This window comes from Salmo salar, chromosome 15 (assembly GCF_965601325.2).
Source record: "Salmo salar chromosome 15, fSalSal1, whole genome shotgun sequence".
Classification (NCBI taxonomy): Eukaryota; Metazoa; Chordata; class Actinopteri; order Salmoniformes; family Salmonidae; genus Salmo; species Salmo salar.
In genome coordinates, this window is record NC_138305.1 from 111,501,494 (window position 1) to 111,529,475 (window position 27,982).

Below are 27,982 nucleotides of genomic sequence, written 5' to 3' on the forward strand. Positions count from 1 at the left end.
TAATGATGTCTGAGTGTTGGAGTGTTCCCCTGGCTATCTGTAAATGATGTCTGAGTGTTGGAGTGTTCCCCTGGCTATCTGTAAATGATGTCTGAGTGTTGGAGTGTTCCCCTGGCTATCTGTAAATGATGTCTGAGTGTTGGAGTGTCCCCCTGGCTATCATTAAATTAAACAAACAAGAACATCGTGCTGTCTGGTTTTCTTAATATAAGGAATTTGAAATGATTTATACATTTACTTTAACTTTTGATACTTAAGTATATTTTTGCAATTATATTCACTTTTAATACTTAAGTATATTTAAAAACCCAAATACTTTTTGACCTTTACTAAAGTAGGATTTTATTGGGTAACTTTCACTTGAGTCATTTTATACTAAGGTATCTTTACTTTTACTCAAGTATGACAATTGGGTACTTTTTCCACCACTGGAGGAGACAAGACATTACTGAGCAGGGAGACAAGGCATTTCGTTTTTCAATTTTTTTTTTTTTTATATATATCAAGACATACAGCAACCGAGATGACAAACATGTAAAAACATTTTTGTTACAGATAATTATTAAAAAAGGTTTTTTTTTTAATTTTTTACTTTTTTACTTTACTTGCTACGTGAAGGAAGGAACTAATTTACAACTGAGCTCAAACCCTGTCTGCATCATTCAATCATTCTTCATAACGAACATTTCCCACCTCTAGGTAAATAAAATGCTCTGTTCAAAAAGACATGCATGCCAACTACATGGAAAACATTTGTCACATTACACACACTTGCATACCTAAACATATGTAAAGCAAAGAATAATAATAATAATAATAATAATAACAACAACAATACACCAAAAGTAATGTGAATGGTTATCAATATCAACAGTTTGTCCGCATTTTTGGGGGGCAGAAAATATCCCAGTTAATTCTCAGAACTCTAAAAACAAGGTTTGGAAAAATAACCTTCTAAATGCCATAAGATGTCAACAAATGCATTCTATGGACTATCAACAGGTCGAGACGAGGAGGAGGAGGACAGGTGGAAAATGAGCTTTTCTTCTGCAAATCAATTCCTTTAATAAAACATAAAAAATAAAAAACTGAAAGTAAAAAAAAAAACTAAAAAAACATCCACTCGCCTCTTTCTTTTAGTCAAATCTTACGTTCTGTTCGTTCATCTTCCGCAGCAGAGCAAGTACAAAAAAAAAAAAGTCCTTTATTTAACGCTTCATTAGACCACCAATTCTGAAATAAGTGTCAAATTACCTGTCGAAATAGGGCTGTGAAAAACCATTGTACTTTTCACCCTGGCAGTCAGTCAGTCAGTCAGTCAGTCAGTCAGTCAGTCAGTGTCCACGCATCCTCCAATGAAAAGGAAACAGACTACTTTATTCTCTAGTCTCCTAAACCTACATCAAAAACACTTCCTGTGACGTGGGTACGAATGAACACAGTGATGTCACAAAGCAAGACGAAAGCCAGGACAAATACAGAGTCTTAAAATCGGTTGACGATGACGATGATTCCCCTTCAAAATGGAGAAACACTTTGTCCTCCCCAAGTGCTGTCTGTTTTCCCATCGCTGTGTTTTTCTCCCCCCCCCCGGCCCCCGTGACAACGTTATGATGCTGTGTTCTTCTGTTCCAACCATCCGGATCCTTCTAAATGTGACCAATCGACCGACGAGCAAAATGACATAGGACATACACAGCTATTTGTGCTGTGTATTGCTCGTGTTGATAAACCCGGGAGTGGGGGAAAGCATGGGATAGAGACTAAAGAACTAGCTAGCAACTACAGTTAAAGCGGACTCAACAGTTTTTTTTTTCTCGTATTTTTTTTGATTTCACCGAAAATCATAAAAGAAAAAAAAAAAGCAAGAGAAATGTAATTATGTGCTTTCAACCGTTTTAACAGAAGATCAGTAATAAACCAATAAAGAAGTTGAAACACGGTGTCCTTGGCACCACAACCTCCAGTGATGAGGGCAGGGTTCTGGGATTATTTTCAAATGGGTTTTTCCCTTGCGGCCGTTTTGTGAATGATGGGTAGTTTGGGTCCAGGTTTGGGGGACCGCTCTGGGTCCAGGTTTGGGGGACTGAGGTTGAGGCAAGGATATTGTAGATAGTTGGTGAGGGGGCTGGTTGAGGCTGGGGTGTTGTATTCAGTAGGAAGGTGTTGTATTCAGTTCAGTCATAGTCATCATGGAAAACAAGAGGAGAAGAAGGAAACCCCTTTTACTGGTCTGATCTGGCCTTCTTTGGACCAGTAGCTTTCCTAAAGGACAGAAACAAAATGATTCAACAGATGAACATAGACAGGGGGGGGCTGCAGGGTTAAGAGTCATGAGTCGGGGTTAAGAGTCGGACTGAGAGTCGAGAGGAGAATAAAGTTGAGAGTTTAAGGCTCACCCATGTTGAATGTTATATTGTTTGGTTTTTGTGTGCATCTGAGTTGATGTTGTATCGATTCCCGAGGTCATTTCATGTTTATCTAAGATCTTGATCAGAAACTCGGGTAGAAATACAGCCGGTATGACGCAAAACGCATCGTACCGGCTAGATTACCCCCCCCCCCCCTGGATATCTGAAAAGTTAATTGCTGACATGCAAAGCGTTTTGGGACTGCATCCAAAGCGGACTAATTAAACAAATACCAAAATATCGTTTTTGAGTGGAGCGTAAAGTTAAGAATTATGACAGAGGGGTGACTGGGCTTGATCACAACTGACTACTTTGTTCAAATACTTTCGCATTTCTCAAATAAATTCATAGCATTTTTTTTTTTGAATGTATAGTTAAATAACCTATTATTTCATGTGGATGAAGAGAGACAGGGAGAGAGAGAGAGACAGGGAGAGAGAGAGAGAGAGACAGGGAGAGAGAGAGAGAGAGAGACAGGGAGAGAGAGAGAGAGAGAGACAGGGAGAGAGAGAGAGAGAGAGACAGGGAGAGAGAGAGACAGGGAGAGAGACAGGGAGGGAGAGACAGGGAGAGTGAGCGAGACAGGAAGAGTGAGCGAGACAGGGAGAGTGAGCGAGACAGGGAGAGTGAGCGAGACAGGGAGAGTGAGCGAGACAGGGAGAGTGAGCGAGACAGGGAGAGTGAGCGAGACAGGGAGAGTGAGCGAGACAGGGAGAGTGAGCGAGACAGGGAGAGTGAGCGAGACAGGGAGAGTGAGCGAGACAGGGAGAGTGAGCGAGACAGGGAGAGTGAGCGAGACAGGGAGAGTGAGCGAGACAGGGAGAGTGAGCGAGACAGGGAGAGTGAGCGAGACAGGGAGAGTGAGCGAGACAGGGAGAGTGAGCGAGACAGGGAGAGTGAGCGAGACAGGGAGAGTGAGCGAGACAGGGAGAGTGAGCGAGACAGGGAGAGTGAGCGAGACAGGGAGAGTGAGCGAGACAGGGAGAGTGAGCGAGACAGGGAGAGTGAGCGAGACAGGGAGAGTGAGCGAGACAGGGAGAGTGAGCGAGACAGGGAGAGTGAGCGAGACAGGGAGAGTGAGCGAGACAGGGAGAGTGAGCGAGACAGGGAGAGTGAGCGAGACAGGGAGAGTGAGCGAGACAGGGAGAGTGAGCGAGACAGGGAGAGTGAGCGAGACAGGGAGAGAGAGACAGGGAGAGAGACAGGGAGAGAGACAGGGAGAGAGACAGGGAGAGAGACAGGGAGAGAGACAGGGAGAGAGACAGGGAGAGAGACAGGGAGAGAGACAGGGAGAGAGAGTGAGAGGGGTGAGAGTGAGAGAGGGGTGAGAGAGGGGTGAGAGATGGAGAGACAGGGAGGGGGAGAGTGAGAGTGAGGGGGATGAATGGTACTCACATGTCAGGCGAGGAGCCTGGTCTCTTGGCAGTAGGCTTAGCTGCGACGCCATCTTTCCCTACCTCTACAGGGAGAGGACATAGGATTAATACATTATAGCACTTCTCATTACAACGAGAAACTCAAAACCTCACCTCATCTTTCCCTACCTCTACAGGGAGAGGACATAGGATTAATACATTATAGCACTTCTCATTACAACGAGAAACTCAAAACCTCACCTCATCTTTCCCTACCTCTACAGGGAGAGGACATAGGATTAATACATTATAGCACTTCTCATTACAACGAGAAACTCAAAACCTCACCTCATCTTTCCCTACCTCTACAGGGAGAGGACATAGGATCGTAATAATACATTATAGCACTTCTCATTACAACGAGAAACGAGAAACTCCGTCTTCAAGAGAGCGAGAGTTGCACCCCTTCTGAAAAAACCTACACTCGATCCCTCCGATGTCAACAACTACAGACCAGTATCCCTTCTTTCCTTTCTCTCCAAAACTCTTGAACGCGCCGTCCTTGGCCAGCTCTCTTGCTATCTCTCTCAGAATGACCTTCTTGATCCTAATCAGTCAGGTTTCAAGACTGGGCATTCAACTGAGACTGCTCTTCTCTGTGTCACGGAGGCTCTCCGCACTGCTAAAGCTAACTCTCTCTCCTCTGCTCTCATCCTTCTAGACCTATCTGCTGCCTTTGATACCGTGAACCATCAGATCCTCCTCTCCACCCTCTCCGAGTTGGGCATCTCCGGCACCGCGCACGCTTGGATTGCGTCCTACCTGACAGGTCGCTCCTACCAGGTGGCGTGGCGAGAATCTGTCTCCGCACCACGTGCTCTCACCACTGGTGTCCCCCAGGGCTCTGTTCTTGGCCCACTCCTATTCTCACTATACACCAAGTCACTTGGCTCTGTCATATCCTCACATGGTCTCTCATATCATTGCTATGCAGATGACACACAATTAATCTTCTCCTTTCCCCCTTCTGACAACCAGGTGGCGAATCGCATCTCTGCATGTCTGGCAGACATATCAGTGTGGATGACGGATCACCACCTCAAGCTGAACCTCGGCAAGACGGAGCTGCTCTTCCTCCCGGGGAAGGACTGCCCGTTCCATGATCTCGCCATCACGGTTGACAACTCCCTTGTGTCCTCCTCCCAGAGTGCTAAGAGCCTTGGCGTGACCCTGGACAACACCCTGTCGTTCTCCACTAACATCAAGGCGGTGACCCGATCCTGTAGGTTCATGCTCTACAACATTCGCAGAGTACGACCCTGCCTCACACAGGAAGCGGCGCAGGTCCTAATCCAGGCACTTGTCATCTCCCGTCTGGATTATTGCAACTCGCTGTTGGCTGGGCTCCCTGCCTGTGCCATTAAACCCCTACAACTCATCCAGAACGCCGCAGCCCGTCTGGTGTGCAACCTTCCCAAGTTGTCTCACGTCACCCCGCTCCTCCGCTCTCTCCACTGGCTTCCAGTTGAAGCTCGCATCCGCTACAAGACCATGGTGATTGCCTACGGAGCTGTGAGGGGAACGGCACCTCCGTACCTTCAGGCTCTGATCAGGCCCTACACCCAAACAAGGGCACTCCGTTCATCCACCTCTGGCCTGCTCGCCTCCCTACCTCTGAGGAAGCACAGTTCCCGCTCAGCCCAGTAAAAACTGTTCGCTGCTCTGGCACCCCAATGGTGGAACAAGCTCCCTCACGACGCCAGGACAGCGGAGTCAATCACCACCTTCCGGAGACACCTGAAACCCCACCTCTTCAAGGAATACCTGGGATAGGATAAAGTAATCCTTCTAACCCCCCCCTTAAAAGATTTAGATGCACTATTGTAAAGTGGTTGTTCCACTGGATATTATAAGGTGAATCCACCAATTTGTAAGTCGCTCTGGATAAGAGCGTCTGCTAAATGACTAAAATGTAAATGTAAAACCTCACCTCATCTTTCCCTACCTCTACAGGGAGAGGACATAGGATTAATACATTATAGCACTTCTCATTACAACGAGAAACTCAAAACCTCACCTCATCTTTCCCTACCTCTACAGGGAGAGGACATAGGATCGTAATAATACATTATAGCACTTCTCATTACAACGAGAAACTCAAAAGGCGCTTTAAAAACTAATCGTTTTGTCAAAGACTAAAGGTGGCTTTTTATTTTTAAACGAAAGAGCATCATGAAGTATTGGTCGTTGCTATGGAGTCCATCAATCTTCATTTCAATTCATCAAAAAAGGTCAACACAAGTCAAGTTTGGATTTTATTCCATCATAAATATCCAGAGTCCTCTGGTATAATAGAATATCAACTTTTATTTATATGTATTTATTTATACAGGGAATTAATTCCCTTTCAGATCAATGGGATTTCACTTAAGAGCAGCACAAAATACAAAAACACAATAAGGAATTAGTGACATAATTCTACCAGCTTAGAGACAGAGGAAAGCAGGGTTAGCTTAGCGTAGCGTAGCGTACCTTGGAGCCACCTGACCTGCGTGGCAGGGCCGTATCCTTTCTCGTTGCGGGCTGCGATGCGGAAGATGATGGCAGGCTTTGTGGTGTAGTCTATGTGCGCGTTGGAGAGGCTGGACGACTGCACCAGACAGGAAGGGTTGGGCCCACAGAACACCCGCATGAAAGCCAGCTGGGCTGGGGTGGTGGTGGTAGTGGGCTTGGCCTGCTCCCCGCTCTGGGCGCTCTGGATGGCCAGGTACACCGAGTACTCGATGATCTTACCAGATGTGACGGACGGAGGCTCCCAGGTCAGGTGGGCTCCGTCTGGGCTCTGAGGGGAGAGAGGGAAGTGGGGAGAGAGAGAGAGAGGGGAGTGGGGAGAGAGAGAAGAGAAGAGAGGAGAGGAGAGGAGAGGAGAGAGGAGAGAGAGAGAGAGAGGAGGGGGAAGGGAGAGAAACTTTTAAAACTCCAGTGAGATAAATGTAACATTACTGATCTCTGACGTGGCGTGTTTTGAGCTATGAACACAAATTCAAAGGAAACTAAATAAAACATTCAAATTAGAAATAACGCTCCCTGGGCAAAGGACGTTCAAAAATATGTTTTTTATTTTAAAAAGAACTTTCGTGGTTAAATAAATTACACTGAACAAAAATATAAAAACGCAACAACTTGAAAGATTTACAGTTCAGATAAGGAAATCAGTCAATTTAAATAAATGCATTAGGCCCTAATCTATGGATTTCACATGACTGGGAATACAGATATGCATCTGTTGCTCACAGATACCTTAAAAAAAGGTAGAGGCGTGGATCAGAAAACCAGTCAGTATCTGGTGTGACCATTTGCCTCATGCAGCGCGACACATCTCCTTCACATGGAGTTAATCAGGCTGTTGATTGTGTTCTGTGGAATGTCGTCACGCTCCTCTTCAATGGCTGTGCGACGTTACTGGATATTGGGCGGGAACTGGAACACACTGTCGATCCAGAGCATCCCAAACATGCTCAATGTGTGACATGTCTGGTGAGTATGCAGGCCATGGAAGAACTGGGACATTTTCAGCTTCCAGGAATTGTGTACAGATCCTTGCGACATGGGGCCGTGTGCATTATCATGCTGAAACATGAGGTGATGGTGGCGGATGAATGGCACGACAATGGGCCTCAGGATCTCATCACGGTATCTCTGTGCATTCAAATTGCCATTGATAAAATACAATTGTGTTTGTTGTTCCGTAGCTTATGCCTGCCCCATACCATAAACCCCACCCCCACCATGGGGCACTCTGTTCAGCAAACCGCTCGCCCTCATGTAACATTTGGGTCGGTTCGGGGTCTCGCGGACCTGTTCACACCACGACATCTTCCTGGTACAGTTGAAACCGGGATTCATCTGTGAAGAGCACACTTCTCCAGCGTGCCAGTGACCATCGAAGGTGAACCATTTGACCACTGAAGTCGGTTACGACGCCGAACTGCAGTCAGGTCGAGACCCTGGTGAGGACGACGAGCAACGCAGATGAGCTTCCCTGAGACGGTTCCTGACAGTTTGTGCAGAAATTCTTTAGTTGTGCAAAACCCCCCAGTTTCATCCACTGTCTGGGGTGTCTGGTCTCAAGACGATTCCCGCTGGTGAAGAAGCCAGATGCGGAGGTACTTGGGTTGCCGTGGTTACACGTGGTCTGCGGTTGTGAGGCCGGTTGGACGTACTGCCGAATTCTCTAAAACGACGTTGGAGGCGGCTTATGGTAGAGAAATGAACATTCAATTCTCTGGCAACAGCCCTGGTGAACATTCCTGCAGTCAGCGTGCCAATTGACATCTGTGGCATTGTGTTGTGTGACAAATCTGCACATTACATTTTAGAGTTGTGTAAAAATGCAAATGTGTTACCTTGCTGATCTTGATAGCACAAGGAGCTCCGGGGAAGCCTGGTAGACAGGTCTTGAAGGCTGAGACCTCTGAGAAGTTCCCCCGGCCACAAGTGTTGATCCCGGCCACTCTGAATTTATAGGCCGTCCCAGGCTGGAGTTCCATCTTCTTCATCTGGCTGTAGTCCGGGATGGCCCCAGAGTCATCCTACAAGAACAAGACAAGTTCAGTCACACACGCACGCACACACAACGTGAATAAATTAAATTCATGTTAATTGGTAGCGTACACTGATTTGCAGATGTTATCGAAGATGCAGCTAAATGCTTGATTCTTTAACTCCAACAGAAAGCTAAATAAACCAAACTCAATGGATTCTTCGCATTCTGTCTTAAAATATTGGATGAGAAGGTCAGAAGGGACTTGGATGTTTTCCTCCAGAGTGTTTTGAGAAGGAGAGGATGACTGAGCATGTGAAAGAGCCCTAGAAAAGCGCTATATAAACCCAATGTATCATCATAGATTCCACGGTGGCATTAGTGTGACTTCAGAATAACAGTAGCCTTGATGAGGCCTCTGCATGCTTCCCAGCAGAAACCGTTTGGAAGAGTTCTTGCATATATTATTGCAACATTTTGTGAAGTTTGTTTGTTTTGGACTTCGACGAGTTCTCTTTCCCCTCTTCTCCCGACTGTTCGGGCACACAAAAAATGTTTGAGAGAGACAAGCCGAAGTTCGGAGGCGAAGTCCACGCCCCATTTGTCAGTGATTGGTCAACAGTAGGGATTCTTCAATAAAGTCGTTGTCACTCAACAAGAGACGACTCGTTTTCATGCAAAAAAAATTTCATTGAGAAATACTGCACTAAATATCTTAGTTCGACGTAAAATCACGACTAAGATCTCCTCTGCAAAAACATCAAAATGAATGACAGATGAGTTATCTTAGATTATTTTTGAGGAAGTGTATACAGGTTACGGCATCTCAAAATGGACAAACAGTACTATCGCCGCTTTAAAAAAATACAAATAATTCAAGCCAAGGTCCTTTTAAGGGATTATGCGAGCACAGGCGCCAGCCAAACTGAAGCATGCTGATGCCTTTATAGAGTCTTACATCGACCGAGGCCTGGTCATCAGCGGGTAGTGTGTGTGTGTGGTGTGTGCGTGGTGTGGCGTGTCTTACGTCGACAGTGGCTTGGTCGTCAGTGGGCAGGTAGTAGTGCGTAACCACGGTGTTGGTCACCTTGACGATGCCAACGTCAAACCACTGGTTGTCTTTCTTCACCGGGGCTTTGGCCACCGCAGGAGGAGCTCCTTGCCTCTAAATAAACAATATGGGAGGATTAGAAGACAAGGTAATAATCTGGAGGATTAAAAAACAAGGTAATAATCTGGAGGATTAAAAGACAAGGTAATAATCTGGAGGATTAAAAGACAAGGTAATAATCTGGAGGATTAAAAGACAAGGTAATAATCTGGAGGATTAAAAGACAAGGTAATAATCTGTAGGATTAAAAGACAAGGTAATAATCTGGAGGATTAAAAGACAAGGTAATAATCTGGAGGATTAAAAGACAAGGTAATAATCTGGAGGATTAAAAGACAAGGTAATAATCTGTAGGATTAAAAGACAAGGTAATAATCTGTAGGATTAAAAGACAAGGTAATAATCTGTAGGATTAGAAGACAAGGTAATAATCTGTAGGATTAAAAGACAAGGTAATAATCTGTAGGATTAGAAGGTAATAATCTGGAGGATTAAAAGACAAGGTAATAATCTGTAGGATTAAAAGACAAGGTAATAATCTGGAGGATTAAAAGACAAGGTAATAATCTGTAGGATTAAAAGACAAGGTAATAATCTGGAGGATTAAAAGACAAGGTAATAATCTGTAGGATTAAAAGACAAGGTAATAATCTGTAGGATTAGAAGGTAATAATCTGGAGGATTAAAAGACAAGGTAATAATCTGTAGGATTAGAAGGTAATAATCTGTAGGATTAAAAGACAAGGTAATAATCTGTAGGATTAAAAGACAAGGTAATAATCTGGAGGATTAGAAGGTAATAATCTGTAGGATTAAAAGACAAGGTAATAATCTGTAGGATTAGAAGACAAGGTAATAATCTGGAGGATTAAAAGACAAGGTAATAATCTGGAGGATTAAAAGACAAGGTAATAATCTGTAGGATTAGAAGGTAATAATCTGTAGGATTAAAAGACAAGGTAATAATCTGGAGGATTAAAAGACAAGGTAATAATCTGTAGGATTAGAAGGTAATAATCTGGAGGATTAGAAGGTAATAATCTGTAGGATTAGAAGACAAGGTAATAATCTGTAGGATTAAAAGACAAGGTAATAATCTGGAGGATTAAAAGACAAGGTAATAATCTGGAGGATTAAAAGACAAGGTAATAATCTGGAGGATTAAAAGACAAGGTAATAATCTGGAGGATTAAAAGACAAGGTAATAATCTGGAGGATTAGAAGGTACTAATCTGGAGGATTAAAAGACAAGGTAATAATCTGTAGGATTAGAAGGTAATAATCTGTAGGATTAAAAGACAAGGTAATAATCTGGAGGATTAGAAAACAAGGTAATAATCTGGAGGATTAAAAGACAAGGTAATAATCTGGAGGATTAAAAAACAAGGTAATAATCTGGAGGATTAGAAAACAAGGTAATAATCTGGAGGATTAAAAGACAAGGTAATAATCTGGAGGATTAAAAGACAAGGTAATAATCTGGAGGATTAAAAGACAAGGTAATAATCTGGAGGATTAGAAAACAAGGTAATAAACATCCTTTAACATCTATCTCTGGAAATAGGGTCAAAAATATTTTATTTTTTGACAAAATATTATATTTATTCAGACAGTAAATCTCAAGAGGTGAACATAAATTCGCGACATCTAACAATCAATCAACAGATGACAGAAATTCTGACAAGGTTCAGTCCACTCACCCCTGCAGCAGACTCTATGCCGTTAGCCACCTCTGCCAGGGTCGCAGCTGCCTGCATCTTAGCCGGACTGGCCACCATCATGGGCTGAGTCTTAGCCGGACTGGCCACCATCATGGGCTGAGTCTTAGCCGGGCTGGCCACCATCATGGGCTGAGTCTTAGCCGGGCTGGCCACCATCATGGGCTGAGTCTTAGCCGGGCTGGCCACCATCATGGGCTGAGTCTTAGCCGGGCTGGCCACCATCATGGGCTGAGTCTTAGCCGGGCTGGCCACCATCATGGGCTGAGTCTTAGCCGGGTTTGTCACCACCATGGTGCAGGTCGGGGCTAGCCGGGCCACAGCCTGGGTCACTGCTGCAGCCAGCTCCTGGCCGTTACTCTCTGACGCTGGGTCGTTCAGGCTGTCTGCTGGGGCCAGGCCCTCGGTGGGCTGGGTCAAATCAAACTTCATTTATATAGCACATTTCTTTAAAAAAAAAAAATCTGTTCAAAGTGCTAAACAGAAGAAAAAGAGAGAACACCAAAACCAATCGATTTATAGATTTAATACGCAACGCTTCACCCACACGCATTGGTCCCCAGTTCAAATGTTTAATATGAGTGCATTGATCCCCGGTTCAAATGTTTAATATGAGTGCATTGGTCCCCGGTTCAAATGTTTAATATGAGTGCATTGGTCCCCGGTTCCCCAAACCGACCCAAATGTTACATGCATCGGTCTCAAAATCAATTAAAACTTTACGAATCACTGGTTCATATTTTTTCCCCCCATCTGAAGTTACTTTCTACCATCCCCCCCAAAAAAACGACATTTTCTGACAACGGTATCCTCTCCTCCAGTGTCAATCTAAACATGCAATTGGGAGCTTTATATAGTCCTTATACTGGTTTCTACTTAACTGGGAGCTTGCTACAGCCCTTCTTATGCTGGTTTCTACTTAATTAACTTCTTTGGGATCTGGGGGCAGTATTGAGTAGCTTGGATAAATAAGATGCCCAGAGTAAACTGCCTGCTACTCAGGCCCAGAAGCTAGGATATGCATATTATTAGTAGATTTGGATAGAAACCACTCTGAAGTTTCTAAAACTGTTTGAATGATGTCTGTGAGTATAACAGAACTCATATGGCAGGCAAAAACCTGAGAAAAATCCAACCCGGAAGTGGGAAATCTGAGTTTTGTAGTTTTTCAAGTGATTGCCTATCCAATATACAGTGTCTGTGGGGTCATATTGCACTTCCTAAGGCTTCCACTAGATGTCAACAGTCTTTAGAACGTTGTTTCATGCTTCTACTGTGAATGGGGAGAGAATAAGAGCCGTTGGAATCAGGTGTCTGGAAAAATGGCATGAGCTCAGTCATGCGCACCGTGAGAGCGAACCGAGTTCCTTTTCATTTCTGAAGACAAAGGAATTGTCCGGTTGGAAAATTATTGAAGATTTATGATAAAAACATCCTAAAGATTGATTCTATACATCGTTTGACATGTTTCTACAAACTAATGCAACTTTTTTGACTTTTCGTCTGGACTTAGTGCAAGCGCCTTCTGCATTTGGAATAGTGAGTGAACTGAACGCGCAAACAAAAAGGAGGTATTTGGACATAAATATGGACTTTATCGAAACAAAAACGAACATTTATTGTGGAACTGGGATTCCTGGGAGTGCATTCCGATGAAGATCAAAGGTAAGTGAATAATTATAATGCCATTTCTGACTTCTGTTGACTCCACAACATGGCGGGTATCTGTATGGCTTGTTTTGCTGGCTGAGCGCTGTACTCCGATTATCGCATGGTGTGCTTTTCCCGTAAAGCTTTTTTGAAATCTGACACACCGTTGCATTTTTTATTTTTTAGATATACAGGGTAAAGTTGATCATTTCATAACGAAGACAGCAATCACGTTTGCTACCCTTCACTGCATGGTTGAAGCGGTTGGGGGTCTCAGGCTCTGCACACTCCTGGATTGCATCATACCTGGTAGGTCTCTCCTACCAGGTGGCGTGGAGAGGATCTGTGTCTGCACCACGTACCATCATTACTGGTGTCCCCCAGGGTTCAGTTCTATACCCTCTCCTCTTCTCTCTATACACCAAGTCACCAGGCTCAGTCATATCCTCACATGGTCTCTCCTATCACTGCTATGAGGATGGACCTCTCCTCTTCTCTCTATACACCAAATCACTCAGCTCTGTCATATACTCACATGGTCTCTCCTATCACTGCTAAGAGGGTGACACTCAACTACTCATCTCCTTCCCCCCCTTCTGACACCGCGGTGGCGACACGCATCTCTGTGTCAGGCAGACAGCTCAGCTTGGATGTCGGCCCCACCACCTCAACAAAACCGAGCTGTTCTTCCTCCCAGGGAAGGCCTGTCCGCTCCAAGACCTCTCCATCACGGTTGACAACTCCACGGTGTCGCCCTCCCAGAGTGCAAAGAACCTTGATGTGACCCTGGACCACACCCTGTCGTTCTCCGCAAACATGAAAGCAGTGACTCGCTCCTGCAGGTTCATGCTCTACAACGTCCGTAGGGTACAACCTTTTCCCTCACACAGGAAGCGACGCAGGTCCTAAACCAGGAACTTGTAATCTCCTGTCTGGGCTACTGCAAGTCTCTGTTGGCCCAGTTCCCCGCTTGTGTCATCAAACCCCTTCAATTTATCCAGAACGCAGCAGCCCGCCTGGTGTTCAACCTTCATAAGTTCTACCATATCACCTGGCTCCTGGGTCTCCATAGGCAAGCACCTGGGTCTCCACCGGCTTCCAGTCGAAGATTGCATCATCTTCAAGACCCAGGTGCTTGCCTATGGAGACCCAGGTGCTTGCCTATGGAGACCCAGGTGCTTGCCTATGGAGCAGCAAGGGGAACTGCCCCTCCTTAAGGGGCGATGCTCAAAGCCTACATCCCAACCCATAGCACTTCGTTCCACCACCTCTGGTCTCTTGGTCCTCCCACCCCTATAGCAGGGCAGCTCCCGCTCAGCCCAGTCAAAACTCTTCTCTGTCCTGGCACCCCACCACCACCACCTCCCCGCCAGCACCACCACCTCCCCGCCAGCACCACCACCTCCCCGCCAGCACCACCACCTCCCCGCCAGCACCACCACCTCCCCGCCAGCACCACCACCTCCCCACCAGCACCACCACCTCCCCACCACCACCACTACCTCCCCACCACCACCACTACCTCCCCACCACCACTACCTCCCCACCACCACTACCTCCCCACCACCACTACCTCCCCACCACCACTACCTCCCCACCACCACTACCTCCCCACCTCCCCACCAGCACTACCTCCCCACCATCTCAGCAGCACTACCTACTAGCACTGACGTTGCTGAGTAATACTTTGAGAGAAAATGTACTTGATACGATTGTGATGCGTCGTCTCACCTAGCTATCTTACGACGAAGGCAGTAATTACGTCTAGATAAGAGCGCCTGCTAAATGACTACGACGAAGGCAGTAATTACGTCTAGATAAGAGCGCCTGCTAAATGACTACGACGAAGGCAGTAATTACGTCTAGATAAGAGCGCCTGCTAAATGACTACGACGAAGGCAGTAATTACGTCTAGATAAGAGCGCCTGCTAAATGACTACGACGAACTGTAAGAGAAGCTCATTCAAGTCCGTCAACTTTCATCATTCCATGATGAGGGGTGACATCCATACCCGTGCTATCTATCTATCTATCTATCTATAGTATCTATCTATAGTATCTATCTATCTATCTATCTATCTATCCATAGTATCTATCTATCTATCTATCTATCTATCTATCTATCCATCCATCTATCTATCCATCTATCCATCTATCCATCTATCCATCTATCCATCTATCCATAGTATCTATCCATAGTATCTATCTATAGTATCTATCCATAGTATCTATCTATAGTATCTATCTATAGTATCTATCTATAGTATCTATCTATAGTATCTATCTATAGTATCTATCTATCTATCTATCTATCTATCTATCTATCTATCTATCTATCTATCTATCTATCTATCTATCTATCTATCTATCTATCTATCTATCTATCTATCTATCTATCTATCAGAATGGAAAATGAATGTGTTTATGTAACAAACTTTAGTGAATCGAACCGTTCCTCTAATCAAACAATCTCTCTGAATCGTTTCAAATTAAAAAAAAAGGTATGGTTCAACAGTCTACATACCTAGATACGCATCGAAAATCATCTTGAAAATGAAACGAAGACAGACAGTTCAGACAGACAGATGAAGAAAGCAAAACAACAGTGGACTGACCTGGTTGTGCTGTGCTGCTGCTGCCGCCGCCGCTGCTGCCTGAGCCAGGGCCTGGGCTTCCTGTAGCTGCTGTTGTTGTTGAACCAGGGCTGCCAGTTCAGCCTGAGTCAACACAATGGGGATGGCGGTGGTCTGGCCACTGTCTCCTTCATCTGGAGGAGAGGGGGGGGGGGGGGGATGAGACTTGTTACAATCTACCAAACTACTAACTAGGGCTGGGTGATAAGTCTATTAATGCGAATGTATGTTTTTGCACGATATTCCAAAGGCCAGTACTGCAGGAATATTTTTTTTTTTACATTTTATTTTAATGAGTTTAAGTCTGCTTGTTCTCATTTTGGTATCATCTCCTTCTGTGCCTATAGGCTGTACCTTCCAATGTAGACACACACACACACACACACACACACACACACACACACACACACACACACACACACACACACACACACACACACACACACACACACACACACACACACACACACACACACACACCAAAGATGAGATCACATTCCTCTGACAAGCGGTTTCAACTCACCATTTGCATTTGAGGTTCGGTCCAACAGAAAATCAGTCATATTGAACTGCAATGCACTGAGACATTATTTTACTCTAAAAGAGATGTTCAACTGACTACCGATACCATTTTATGTTTCAACTCATGGAATTGCGCGCAGAGCAGACACTACTAAAACGGGAGTATAAATTAACATTGAATCTGGAAAATCAGTTTGTTGCGCGCGACATTGCAGTACCACGTAACGCTAGCAGCATTTTAACCAAATACCATTACGCCAGCCGCCCGGTCAGCGTCCGCACGCCAGCCGCCCGGTCAGCGTCCGCACGCCAGCCGCCCGGTCAGCGTCCGCACGCCAGCCGCCCGGTCAGCGTCCGCACGCCAGCCGCCCGGTCAGCGTCCGCACGCCAGCCGCCCAGTCAGCGTCCGCACGCCAGCCGCCCAGTCAGCGTCCGCACGCTAGCTGTCTATAGTAACTCGTTCTCATTCTGAATCACTTATTTTATATTTTTGAAACCGTAACCTCTTTCCCCCCCAAATTTCATGACATCCAAATTGGTAGTTACAGTCTTGTCCCATCGCTAAAACTCCTGTAAGGACTCGGGAGAGGCAAAGGTTGAGAGCCATGCGTCCTCCGAAACGCGACCCTGCCAAGCCGCACTGCTTCTTGACACACTGCCTGCTTAACCCGGAAGCCAATGTGTCGGAGGAAACAACGACCACGCCCGGCCCGACACATGGAGTTGTGATGGGACAAAGACATCCCGGTCGGTCAAACAATCCCTGCATCCCGGACCACGCTGGGACAATTGTGCGCCGAATCTGTAGTGACGCCTCTAGCACTGCCTTAGACCTCTGCGCCACTCGGGAAAGCCAACATTTAATTTCAAAATCTGTGAGACAGGCTAGCATGCTGTTCAAAACAGTTGGAGACGGACAGAAGGGTTTGTGTTCATAACAATTCAACTGTTCTACCTTAGTAGCTAGCAAATACAGCCAAGTTGGCTAAACTTGAAATAAAAGATTAGCTGGCTACTTACAATGACGGGCGTTTGAGATATTGTTTATGAGACCTGTGTTAAATTTTCTGTAATGTCTGCTACAATAAGTTAGTCTATTTGTGAATGTGTATTATGCATGATTCTGGTTAAATTGGACTTCATAGACTTGAAAGACAGATCAGTGATTATTGCAAAGCAGGTTCAACTAGTTTGATGAAATAATGAAATGATTGTTGAAACCGGGATTCAGCCGTCACCCAGTTCCTGCACTGACAAGGTAAAAATCTGTCGTTCTGCCCTTGAACAAGGCAGTTAACCCACTAGGCCGTCATTGTAAATAATAATTTGTTCTTAACTGACTTGCCTAGTTAAATAAAGGTTAAATAAAGGTTACAAGTTGCAGAGAGTCCCTGTAATCCGAGATAAAGATCATTCAGTCGAGAAATAGGCCAGTCGTGTGAGAAACTTGTCATCATGCAAGCGGTCAGACAAGTGAACATTATGGTCAGTAAAGAAAACTTTAAGCTCGTCTCTCAATTCAAAAAAATAAAAATGTCAATACTTTGCCCCTTGATAACCAGTGCTCTTCTGTATGTTGTAAAAGCGTAACATAGTCGCTGCTCATATCATTGCATAGTGCAGAGAATACACAAGAGTTCAGGGGCCTTTTGCTTTAACAAAGTTAACCATTTTCACTGTAGTGTCCAAAACGTCTTTCAAGCTGTCAGGCATTCCCTTGGCAGTAAGAGCCTCTTGGTGGATGCTGCAGTGGACCCAAGTGTCGTCGGGAGCAACTGCTTGCAGGCGCGTTACCACTCCACTATGTCTCCCTGTCATGGCTTTTGCTCCATCAGTACAGATACCAACATGAGCAGCAGCTACGTTTGGATACTTACAGACTGTTAGTGGAATTCCCGAGGGAAACGATTAATGTGATTGGATGTTAATAATTTGACTAGGCTACCTGTATTTGACAGTGTGTTGTTATTTCGCTGAACACTAGATGGTTTCATTTTATTTTTGGCAGTGAAACGAGGCTACTCCGGCGAGGAAAAAAAAAAACTCACCCAAATGTATAGACCCATTAGAAAATATAAATGGACAGTTATATATATATATACATTTTAACGTGTATCACATTTTTATTTGGGGTACCCCCGACGGCATTGTGGGTACCCGTACCCCAGTTTGGGAATACCTGATCTACAGTATGACCAGGACCAGGACTGTCTGTAGTCTGTAGTGCAGCCTGTATGACCAGGACCAGGACTGTCTGTGTAGTCTGTAGTACAGCCTGTATGACCAGGACCAGGACTGTCTGTAGTCTGTAGTACAGCCTGTATGACCAGGACCAGGACTGTCTGTGTAGTCTGTAGTACAGCCTGTATGACCAGGACCAGGACTGTCTGTAGTACAGCCTGTATGACCAGGACTGTCTGTAGTACAGCCTGTATGACCAGGACCAGGACTGTCTGTAGTACAGCCTGTATGACCAGGACTGTGTGTGTAGTCTGTAGTACAGCCTGTATGACCAGGACTGTCTGTAGTACAGCCTGTATGACCAGGACCAGGACTGTCTGTGTGTGTGTGTGTGTCTACTCACTCATGACAGCGTGCTGTGCGGCCTGCAGGACAGCCTGTATGGCCATGGCCTGGGCTGTGTGTGTGTGTGTGTGTGTGTGTGTGTGTGTGTGTGTCTCTACTCACTCATGACAGCGTGCTGTGCGGCCTGCAGGACAGCCTGTATGGCCATGGCCTGGGCTGTGTGTGTGTGTGTGTGTGTGTGTGTGTGTGTGTGTGTGTGTGTGTGTGTGTGTGTGTGTGTGTGTGTGTGTGTCTGTGTGTGTGTCTCTACTCACTCATGACAGCGTGCTGTGCGGCCTGCAGGACAGCCTGTATGGCCATGGCCTGGGCTGTGTGTGTGTGTGTGTGTGTGTGTGTGTGTGTGTGTGTGTGTGTGTGTGTGTGTGTGTGTGTGTGTGTGTGTGTGTGTGTGTGTGTGTGTGTGTGTTTCTCTACTCACTCATGACAGCGTGCTGTGCGGCCTGCAGGACAGCCTGTATGGCCATGGCCTGGGCGTTAGCCTCCTCAGTAGCAGCGTGTTGTGCCGCCTCCTCAGCAGCAGCGGTAACAGCCAGCTCCTCGGGGGTTAAACCCGTCACCATCAGGGTCTGCTGGCCCACCGAGCCACCTTCAGACATCAGCTCTGCAGGCAGGCCCTAGAGGCAAAGAAGAAAATAATGACAAAAATATATATATATATATATTTTTTTCAATGTTACTAAAAATGTTTTGTTTTCGCACACACAATTCAGTCGCTCATGTGTGTTGCTAGGAGAAAACAGCGTTTCATTCTGTGGCCTTTTCCAAGACATGACAGTGGACCGACCTGTGGATGGTGGTTCCCTTCCGCGAGTGTGTGTTGCACTGTATGTATATACACACTACCAGTCAAAAGTTTGGACACAGCTACTCATTCAAAGGGGTTTTCTTTATTTGTAAACTTGTCTACATTGTAGAATAATAGTGAAGACATCAAAACTATGTAATAAACACATATGGAATCATGTAGTAAAAAAAATTATTTAAAAAAGTGTTAAACAAATCGAAATATATTTTATATTTGCGATTCTTCAAAGTAGCCACCCTTTGCCTTGATGGCAGCTTTGCACACTCTTGGCATTCTCTCAACCAGCTTCACCTGGAATACTTTTCCAACAATCTTGAAGGAGTTCCCACATATGCTGAGCACTTGTTGGCTGCTTTTCCTTCACTCTGCGGTCCATCTCATCCCAAACCGTCTCAATTTGGTTGAGGTCGGGTGATTGTGGAGACCAGGTCATCTGATGCAGCACTCCATCACTCTCCTTCTTGGTCAAATAGCCCTTACATAGCCTGGAGGTGTGTTGGGTCATTGTTCTGTAGAAAAACAAAAAGTGTCCCACTAAGCCCAAACCAGATGGGATGGCGTATCACTGCAGAATGCTTTGGTAGCCATGCTGGTTAAGTGTGCCTTGAATTCTAAATAAATCACTGACAGTGTCCCCAGCAAAACCCCCACACCTCCTCCTCCTCCATGCTTCATGATGGGAACAACACATGCGGAGATCATCCGTTGACATACTATGCGTGCCACAAAGACACAGCGGTTGGAACAAAAAAAACTAAAAAAATGTGGACTCATCAGACCAAAGGACAGATTCCCACCGGTCTAATATCCATTGCTCATATTTCTTGGCCCAAGCAAGTCTCTTCTTATTGGTGTCCTTTAGTAGTGGTTTCTTTGCCGCAATCGACCATGAAGGCCTGATTCACACAGTCTCTTCTGAACAGTTGATGTTTCGATGTGTCTGTTACTTGAACTCTGTGAAACATTTATTTGGGCTGCAATCTGAGGCTGATGAACTTATCCTCTGCAGCAGAGGTAACTCTGGGTCTTCCATTCCTGTGACGGTCCTCATGAGAGCCAGTTTCATTATAGCCCTTGAAAGTTTTTGCGACTGCACTTCTTCAAAGTTCTTGAAATGTTCCGTATTGACTGACCTTCATGTCTTAAAGTAATGATGGGCTGTCATTTCTCTTTGCTTATTTGAGCTGTTCTTGTCATAATATGGACTTGGTCTTTTACCAAATAGGGCCATCTTCTGTATACCACCCCAACCTTGTCACAACACAACTGATTGGCTCAAACGCATTAACCTCTTACATCTAGACGTTCCGCTAGCGGAACTCCTGCTCCAATATCCAATGATAGGCGTGGCGCGAATTACAAATTCCTCAAAAATACAAAAACTTCAATTTTTCAAACATATGACTATCTCACAGCATTTTAAAGACAAGACTCTCCTTTATTTAACCACACTGTCCGATTTCAAAAAGGCTTTACAGCGAAAGCAAAACATTAGATTATGTCAGCAGAGTACCAAGCCAGAAATAATCAGACACCCATTTTTCAAGCTAGCATATAATGTCACAAAAACCAAAACCACAGCTAAATGCAGCACTAACCTTTGATCTTCATCAGATGACACTCCTAGGACATTATGTTATACAATACATGCATGTTTTGTTCAATCAAGTTCATATTTATATCAAAAACCAGCTTTTTACATTAGCATGTGACTAGCATTCCCACCGAACACTTCCGGTGAATTTACTAAATTACTCACGATAAACGTTCACAAAAAACATAAATTATTTTAAGAATTATAGATACAGAACTCCTTTATGCAATCGCGGTGTCCGATTTTAAAATAGCTTTTCGGTGAAAGCACATTTTGCAATATTCTGAGTAGATAGCCCGGCCATCACAGGCTAGCTATTTTGACACCCACCAAGTTTGGTACTCACCAAACTCAGATTTACTATAAGAAAAATTGGATTACCTTTGCTGTTCTTCGTCAGAATGCACTCCCAGGACTTCTACTTCAATAACAAATGTTGGTTTGGTTCCAAATAATCCATAGTTATATCCAAATAGCGGCGTTTTGTTCGTGCGTTCAAGACACTATCCGAAGGGTAAAGAAGGGTGACGCGCCCGGCGCGTTTCTTGACAAAAAAATTCAAAATATTCCATTACCGTACTTCGAAGCATGTCAAACGCTGTTTAAAATCCATTTTTATGCGTTTTTCTCGGAAAAAAGCGAAAATATTCCGACCGGGAGTCGTTGTTTTCGTTCAAAGACAGATAAAGTAAAATGGACTCTTCACGTGCACGCGCGCACCCGTCTCATTGTTCTCAGATCGACCACTTACCAAATGCGCTACTGTTTTTCAGCCAGAGACTGGAGAGTCATCATTCAATGTTCTGGCGCCTTCTGAGAGCCTATGGGAGCCGTAGAAAAATATTCTAGTTACTGGGCAGGAGTAGTAACCAGATTAAATCGGGTACGTTTTTTTATCCGGCCATGCAAATACTGCCCCCTATCCCCAACAGGTTAGCAGGTGTGCCTTGTCTTTCCTTAACCTCTTATGGCTAGGGGGCAGTATTTTCACGGCTGGATAAAAAACGTACCCGATTTAATCTGGTTACTAATCCTACCCAGTAACTAGAATATGCATATACTTATTATATATGGATAGAAAACACCCTAAAGTTTATAAAACTGTTTGAATGGTGTCTGTGAGTATAACAGAACTCAAATGGCAGGTCAAAACCTGAGAGATTCCTTTACAGGAAGTGGCCTGTCTGACCATTTCTGGAACTTCTTTCCCATCTCTATCATTTACTAAGGATCTCTGCTCTAACGTGACACTTCCCACGTCTTCCATAGGCTCTCAGAGCCCGGGAAAAAACAGAATGTCGTCATCCCAGCCCCAGGCTGAAACACATTATCGCCTTTCTCAAGTGACCGATCAAGGGACACTGGGCTTAGGCGCGTGACCTGGCCGCCCCCGTCTTTGTGATTTTTTTCCTCTGTTTGCCGAAAAGGAGATTCCCGGTCGGAATATTATCGCTTTTCTACGAGAAAAATGGCATAAAAATTGATTTTAAACAGCGGTTGACATGCTTCGAAGTACGGTAATGGAATATTTAGAATTTTTTTTGTCACGAATTGCGCCATGCGCACGACCCTTCTTTACCATTCGGATAGTGTCTGGAACGCACGAACAAAACGCCGCTATTCGGATATAACGATGGATTATTTTGGACCAACCCAACATTTGTTATTGAAGTGGCAGTCCTGGGAGTGCATTCTGACGAAGACAACAAAAGGTAATCAAACTTTTATAATAGTAAATCTGATATTGATGAGTGCTAAACTTGCCGGGTGTCTAAATAGCTAGCCCGTGATGGCTGGGCTATGTACTTAGAATATTGCAAAATGTGCTTTCACCAAAAAGCTATTTTAAAATCGGACATATCGAGTGCATAGAGGAGTTCTGTATCTATAATTCTTAAAATAATTGTTATGCTTTTTGTGAACGTTTATCGTGAGTAATTTAGTAAATTGTTAGCAAATTCCTCCGGAAGTTTGCGGGGGGCATGCTAGTTCTGAACGTCACATGCTAATGTTAAAAGCTGTTTTTTGATATAAATGTGAACTTGATTGATGTTTTGCTTTCGTTGTAAAGCCTTTTTGAAATCGGACAGTGTGGTTAGATAAAGGAGAGTCTTGTCTTTAAAATGGTGTAAAATAGTCATATGTTTGAGAAATTGAAGTAATAGCATTTCTAAGGTATTTGAATATTGCGCCACGGGATTCCACTGGCTGTTGACTAGGTGGGACGCAAACGTCCCACCTAGCCCAGAGAGGTTAATTGAAATGCATTCTAGGTGACTACCACATGAAGCTGGTTGAGAGAATGCCAAGAGTGTGCAAAGCTGTCAAGGCAAAGGGTGGCTACTTTGAACAATCTCAAATATATTTTGATTTGTTTTAACACTTTTTTGGTTACTACATGATTCCATATGTGTTAATTCATAGTTTTGATGTCTTCACTATTATTCTACAATGTAGAAAATAGTAAAAATAAAGAAACACCCTGGAATGAGCAGGTGTGTCCAAACGTTTGACAGGTAATTAATTAATTAATTAATATATATATATATATATAAATAAAACTGTATGTATTGTACTGTACCTCCTGCTCCCCCTGGTTCTGTTCCTCCATGCCCTCCACATGGACCTGTATCCCAGCTGCAGCAGCCTCCTCCAGGGTCACGACCCTCACCGTGCCCTCTGGGAGACAGTCGGTCTGCATGGCCTCCTCTCCCTCTATACATGCCGCCACCATCGCCTCAGACGACCCAGACATCGACGAGATCTCCTGGTGGAAGGAAGGGTCGGGGACAGAAAAGGGTTGAATGGTCAAAAGTAAAATGATCCCAAAAATAAACATGCCATACTGCAGTGACTATCTGAACCAGCTAACCACAAGAGAGTAGACACTATAACAGCCTTGTGTGTGTGTGTGTGTGGCCCTTACAGGTACGGAGGGTCCAGGTGTGGGTGTGGACTGGGTAACCGTGGTAACTGCTCGACCAGACGCCACCACGGCGCTGGACTCTGTGGTTACCGAGGACGACGAGGGAGCCTCTGTAGTTCCGTTGTCTCCCTGTGTCGAGTCACCAGGCTGGGCTGGAGGGAGGAGAGACGTCACACAATTAAAACCAAAACATCCCGACCAAAACGTCCCGACACGGAGACCAAAACATCCCGACCAAAACGTCCCGACACGGAGACCAAAACGTCCCGACACGGAGACCAAAACATCCCGACCAAAACGTCCCGACCAAAACGTCCCGACACGGAGACCAAAACATCCCGACCAAAACGTCCCGACACGGAGACCAAAACATCCCGACCAAAACGTCCCGACACGGAGACCAAAACGTCCCGACACGGAGACCAAAACATCCCGACCAAAACGTCCCGACACGGAGACCAAAACATCCCGACCAAAACGTCCCGACACGGAGACCAAAACGTCCCGACACGGAGACCAAAACATCCCGACCAAAACGTCCCGACACGGAGACCAAAACATCCCGACCAAAACGTCCCGACACGGAGACCAAAACGTCCCGACACGGAGACCAAAACATCCCGACCAAAACGTCCCGACCAAAACGTCCCGACACGGAGACCAAAACATCCCGACCAAAACGTCCCGACACGGAGACCAAAACATCCCGACCAAAACGTCCCGACACGGAGACCAAAACGTCCCGACACGGAGACCAAAACATCCCGACCAAAACGTCCCGACACGGAGACCAAAACATCCCGACCAAAACGTCCCGACACGGAGACCAAAACGTCCCGACACGGAGACCAAAACATCCCGACCAAAACGTCCCGACACGGAGACCAACACTGAGACCAAAACGTCCCGACACTGAGACCAAAACGTCCCGACCAAAACGTCCCGACACTGAGACCAAAACGTCCCGACACTGAGACCAAAACAGAGACCAAAACGTCCCGACACTGAGACCAAAACGTCCCGACACTGAGACCAAAACGTCCCGACACTGAGACCAAAACGTCCCGACACTGAGAACAAAACAGAGACCAAAACGTCCCGACACTGAGACCAAAACAGAGACCAAAACGTCCCGACACTGAGACCAAAACGTCCCGACACTGAGACCAAAACGTCCCGACACTGAGACCAAAACGTCCCGACACTGAGACCAAAACGTCCCGACACTGAGACCAAAACGTCCCGACACTGAGACCAAAACAGAGACCAAAACGTCCCGACACTGAGACCAAAACGTCCCGACACTGAGACCAAAACAGAGACCAAAACATCCCGACACTGAGACCAAAACGTCCCGACCAAAACGTCCCGACACTGAGACCAAAACGTCCCGACACTGAGACCAAAACGTCCCGACACAGACCAAAACGTCCCGACACTGAGACCAAAACGTCCCGACACTGAGACCAAAACGTCCCGACACTGAGACCAAAACGTCCCGACACTGAGACCAAAACGTCCCGACACGGAGACCAAAACGTCCCGACACGGAGACCAAAACGTCCCGACACGGAGACCAAAACGTCCCGACACGGAGACCAAAACGTCCCGACACGGAGACCAAAACGTCCCGACACGGAGACCAAAACGTCCCGTATTCAGGTAGGAGAAAATATTACTAACATCTTAATCTTCTGTTTTAAAACACTAAGGCTGTGTTTATACACGCAGACCAATTCTGATCTTTGGACCAATCAGATCAACCCCTTTTCCCCAATAATTGGGCAAAATATCAGAATATGTAGGCCTGTGTAAAGATAGATAGATAGATAGATAGATAGATAGATAGATAGATAGATAGATAGATAGATAGATAGATAGATAGATAGATAGATAGATAGATAGATAGATAGATAGATAGATAGATAGATAGATAGATAGATAGATAGATAGATAGATAGATAGCAGTAGCTCCCACCTGTAGTAGCCGTGTTGGTGGTGCCCGTTTCGTGTGTTTCACACGGCGGATTGGAACACACTCTCTGGACCGTTCCCGTTCCCGCCAGGTTGGACGTAGTCTGAGACGGGGTGTTGGTGGTGCCCGTTTCGTGTGTTTCACACGGCGGATTGGAACACACCTTCTGCACTGTCCCTGTAGTCTGCCCGTTGCCCATACTGGAGTTGGCCCTGCGTCGACGTAGCGGTAGTGCCAGTCTGGTGTGTTTCACAAGGTGGATTGGAGCAGACCTGTGTGGCGCTGCTGCCTTCAGCTCCGGTCACAGTGGGGCTTGTCTGGTGTGTTTCACAAGGTGGATTGGAGCAGACCTGTGTGGCGCTGCTGCCTTCAGCTCCGGTCACAGTGGGGCTTGTCTGGTGTGTTTCACAAGGTGGACTGGAGCAGACAGAAGAGGTGAGTGGGGATCCTCCTCCACCACCAGCGTTGGATGACTTGCTCTGGTTATCTGAGGACGAAGAGCTAAGCGTCATGCCCATCTTGTCAGAACCCATGTTAGAGCGCGCGGTGGTCGAGGTGTAGGTGGTCCCCGTTCTCAGAGTCTCCGGTCGTAGCACCCCGGGGACAGAGCTGGTACCAGAGACAGACGAGGGCGAGACGGCTCCGGAGGAAGAGGAGCACGGAGAGGACGGGGGATCAGACCCGCTGGTGTTGTTGGTCACACTGGAACCTTGTTGTTGCTGGTTAGATCCCATGTTACAGCTGGCGATGGTCTGGGTGTTGGTGGTACCTGTATCGTGAGTCTCTGACGGCGGGTTGGTGCACACCTGCTGCACCTGGCCCATGTTGGAGGACGCCGTCGTTTGAGTATTGGTGGTGCCGGTCTCGTGAGTTTCGCACGGCGGGTTTGTACACATCCTCTCTACCCCACCATTACCAGTCATGTTAGCCGAGGCCGTTGTAGCGGTATTGGTAGTGCCGGTCTCGTGGGTCTCGCAGGGTGGGTTTGAGCAGACCAGGGTTACCGTTCCTGGGTCGCCTGCCTCGGGCTGGGTGGACGAGGGGTCGGCGGAAGTAGGGGAGGACAGGATGGAGACAGGGAGGTCGTGGACAGGCTGAGCATCCACACCACTGGGGGTCGTGATTAGGGTCACCTGAGTGGGTTGAGCTCCCGCCTGGAGGACAGAACGAGTACAGGAGGTCAATCAGGAAGTCAATCAGGAAGTTAATAGAAACTGTTTTTAAAGCTGTGTAAGCATTTTTTTTTTTTTATATATAAAAAAAATTACATATTTGAATAAATAAAACATATTTAAATTGACAATTGAATCAATCCAAGTATGAGTGTTTTCTACAGGTTTTTTCATGATGGCATGTCTGACCAGAAGAGAAGAGCCACAGTTCATACGAGAAGCACAGCAAGTCCTGCTTTTCACAGACAGCCATCTCCCAGCTGTATCACTGCATGTGCCAGCAGGACAAGCATAGCAGCCGAATTCAAAATGGGACTCAACCCATTGCAAGTATTCATGACAACATGACAGGATTGGATGCATCTATACCAAACACAAACAACTTTCCCCGACGTAAAAAACGTGACAGATAAGACGCCGAGACGACACTGCTTTTACAAAAATAAGGCAGCCCGATTCTGATATTTATTTTTGACCGATCAGATCTTCTAATAATTGGGCCGCCTGTGTTAAAACTCAGCCTACGTTTTTCCTACATGAACTGTACCTGAGCTGCGGCGACGGTGACCTGTCCAGGCAGAGTGGTCATGGTGCCCAAGGTGGTGATGGGGGTAGCCGTGGCAACGCTTCCACCCGCCAGGCTTGAAGACACTGTGCCAGTGACCGTACCAAACGTTGTCACACCTAAAAGGGGAAAGAAAGGGGACAACATTAATCGATTATGTATATTGGTAGCCTGAAACCCAGACCGGTTTTGTGCTAACATTCCACCAGGTGTTGTTAGCGAGTGGAACGTTAGCGCTAAACAGACTGGTACCCAGGCTAAATCTATTGGGATTGATGCTTGAAAACAGTAAAGGATTTAGCTAAAGGATTTAGTTCAATGCATCCAACTGTTGATGATTCAACGCGTCACTAAAACTAAAAACGAATCTTTTAGGGAACACAACTAGTCAAAAGGATGAAGCTAAGCGCGCCGAC

The 27,982-nt window shown here is 45.7% G+C and overlaps 1 protein-coding gene across 1 annotated transcript in view; it reads right to left on the reverse strand.

Annotated features, from left to right (window-relative positions):
• Positions 1-468: 468 nt before the first annotated feature.
• hcfc1b (host cell factor C1b) overlaps positions 469-27,982 on the reverse strand; it is a 66,306-nt gene continuing 38,792 nt past the window's right edge. The window contains 13 exon segments of the mRNA XM_082962283.1: positions 469-2,265; positions 3,807-3,870; positions 6,299-6,608; positions 8,173-8,358; positions 9,337-9,474; positions 11,121-11,549; positions 15,404-15,555; positions 18,948-19,143; positions 23,510-23,695; positions 23,855-24,006; positions 25,833-26,040; positions 26,042-26,983; positions 27,549-27,685. Of these exon segments, the coding sequence (XP_082818409.1) occupies positions 2,226-2,265; positions 3,807-3,870; positions 6,299-6,608; positions 8,173-8,358; positions 9,337-9,474; positions 11,121-11,549; positions 15,404-15,555; positions 18,948-19,143; positions 23,510-23,695; positions 23,855-24,006; positions 25,833-26,040; positions 26,042-26,983; positions 27,549-27,685 (3,140 nt within the window). The 3' untranslated portion in view covers positions 469-2,225.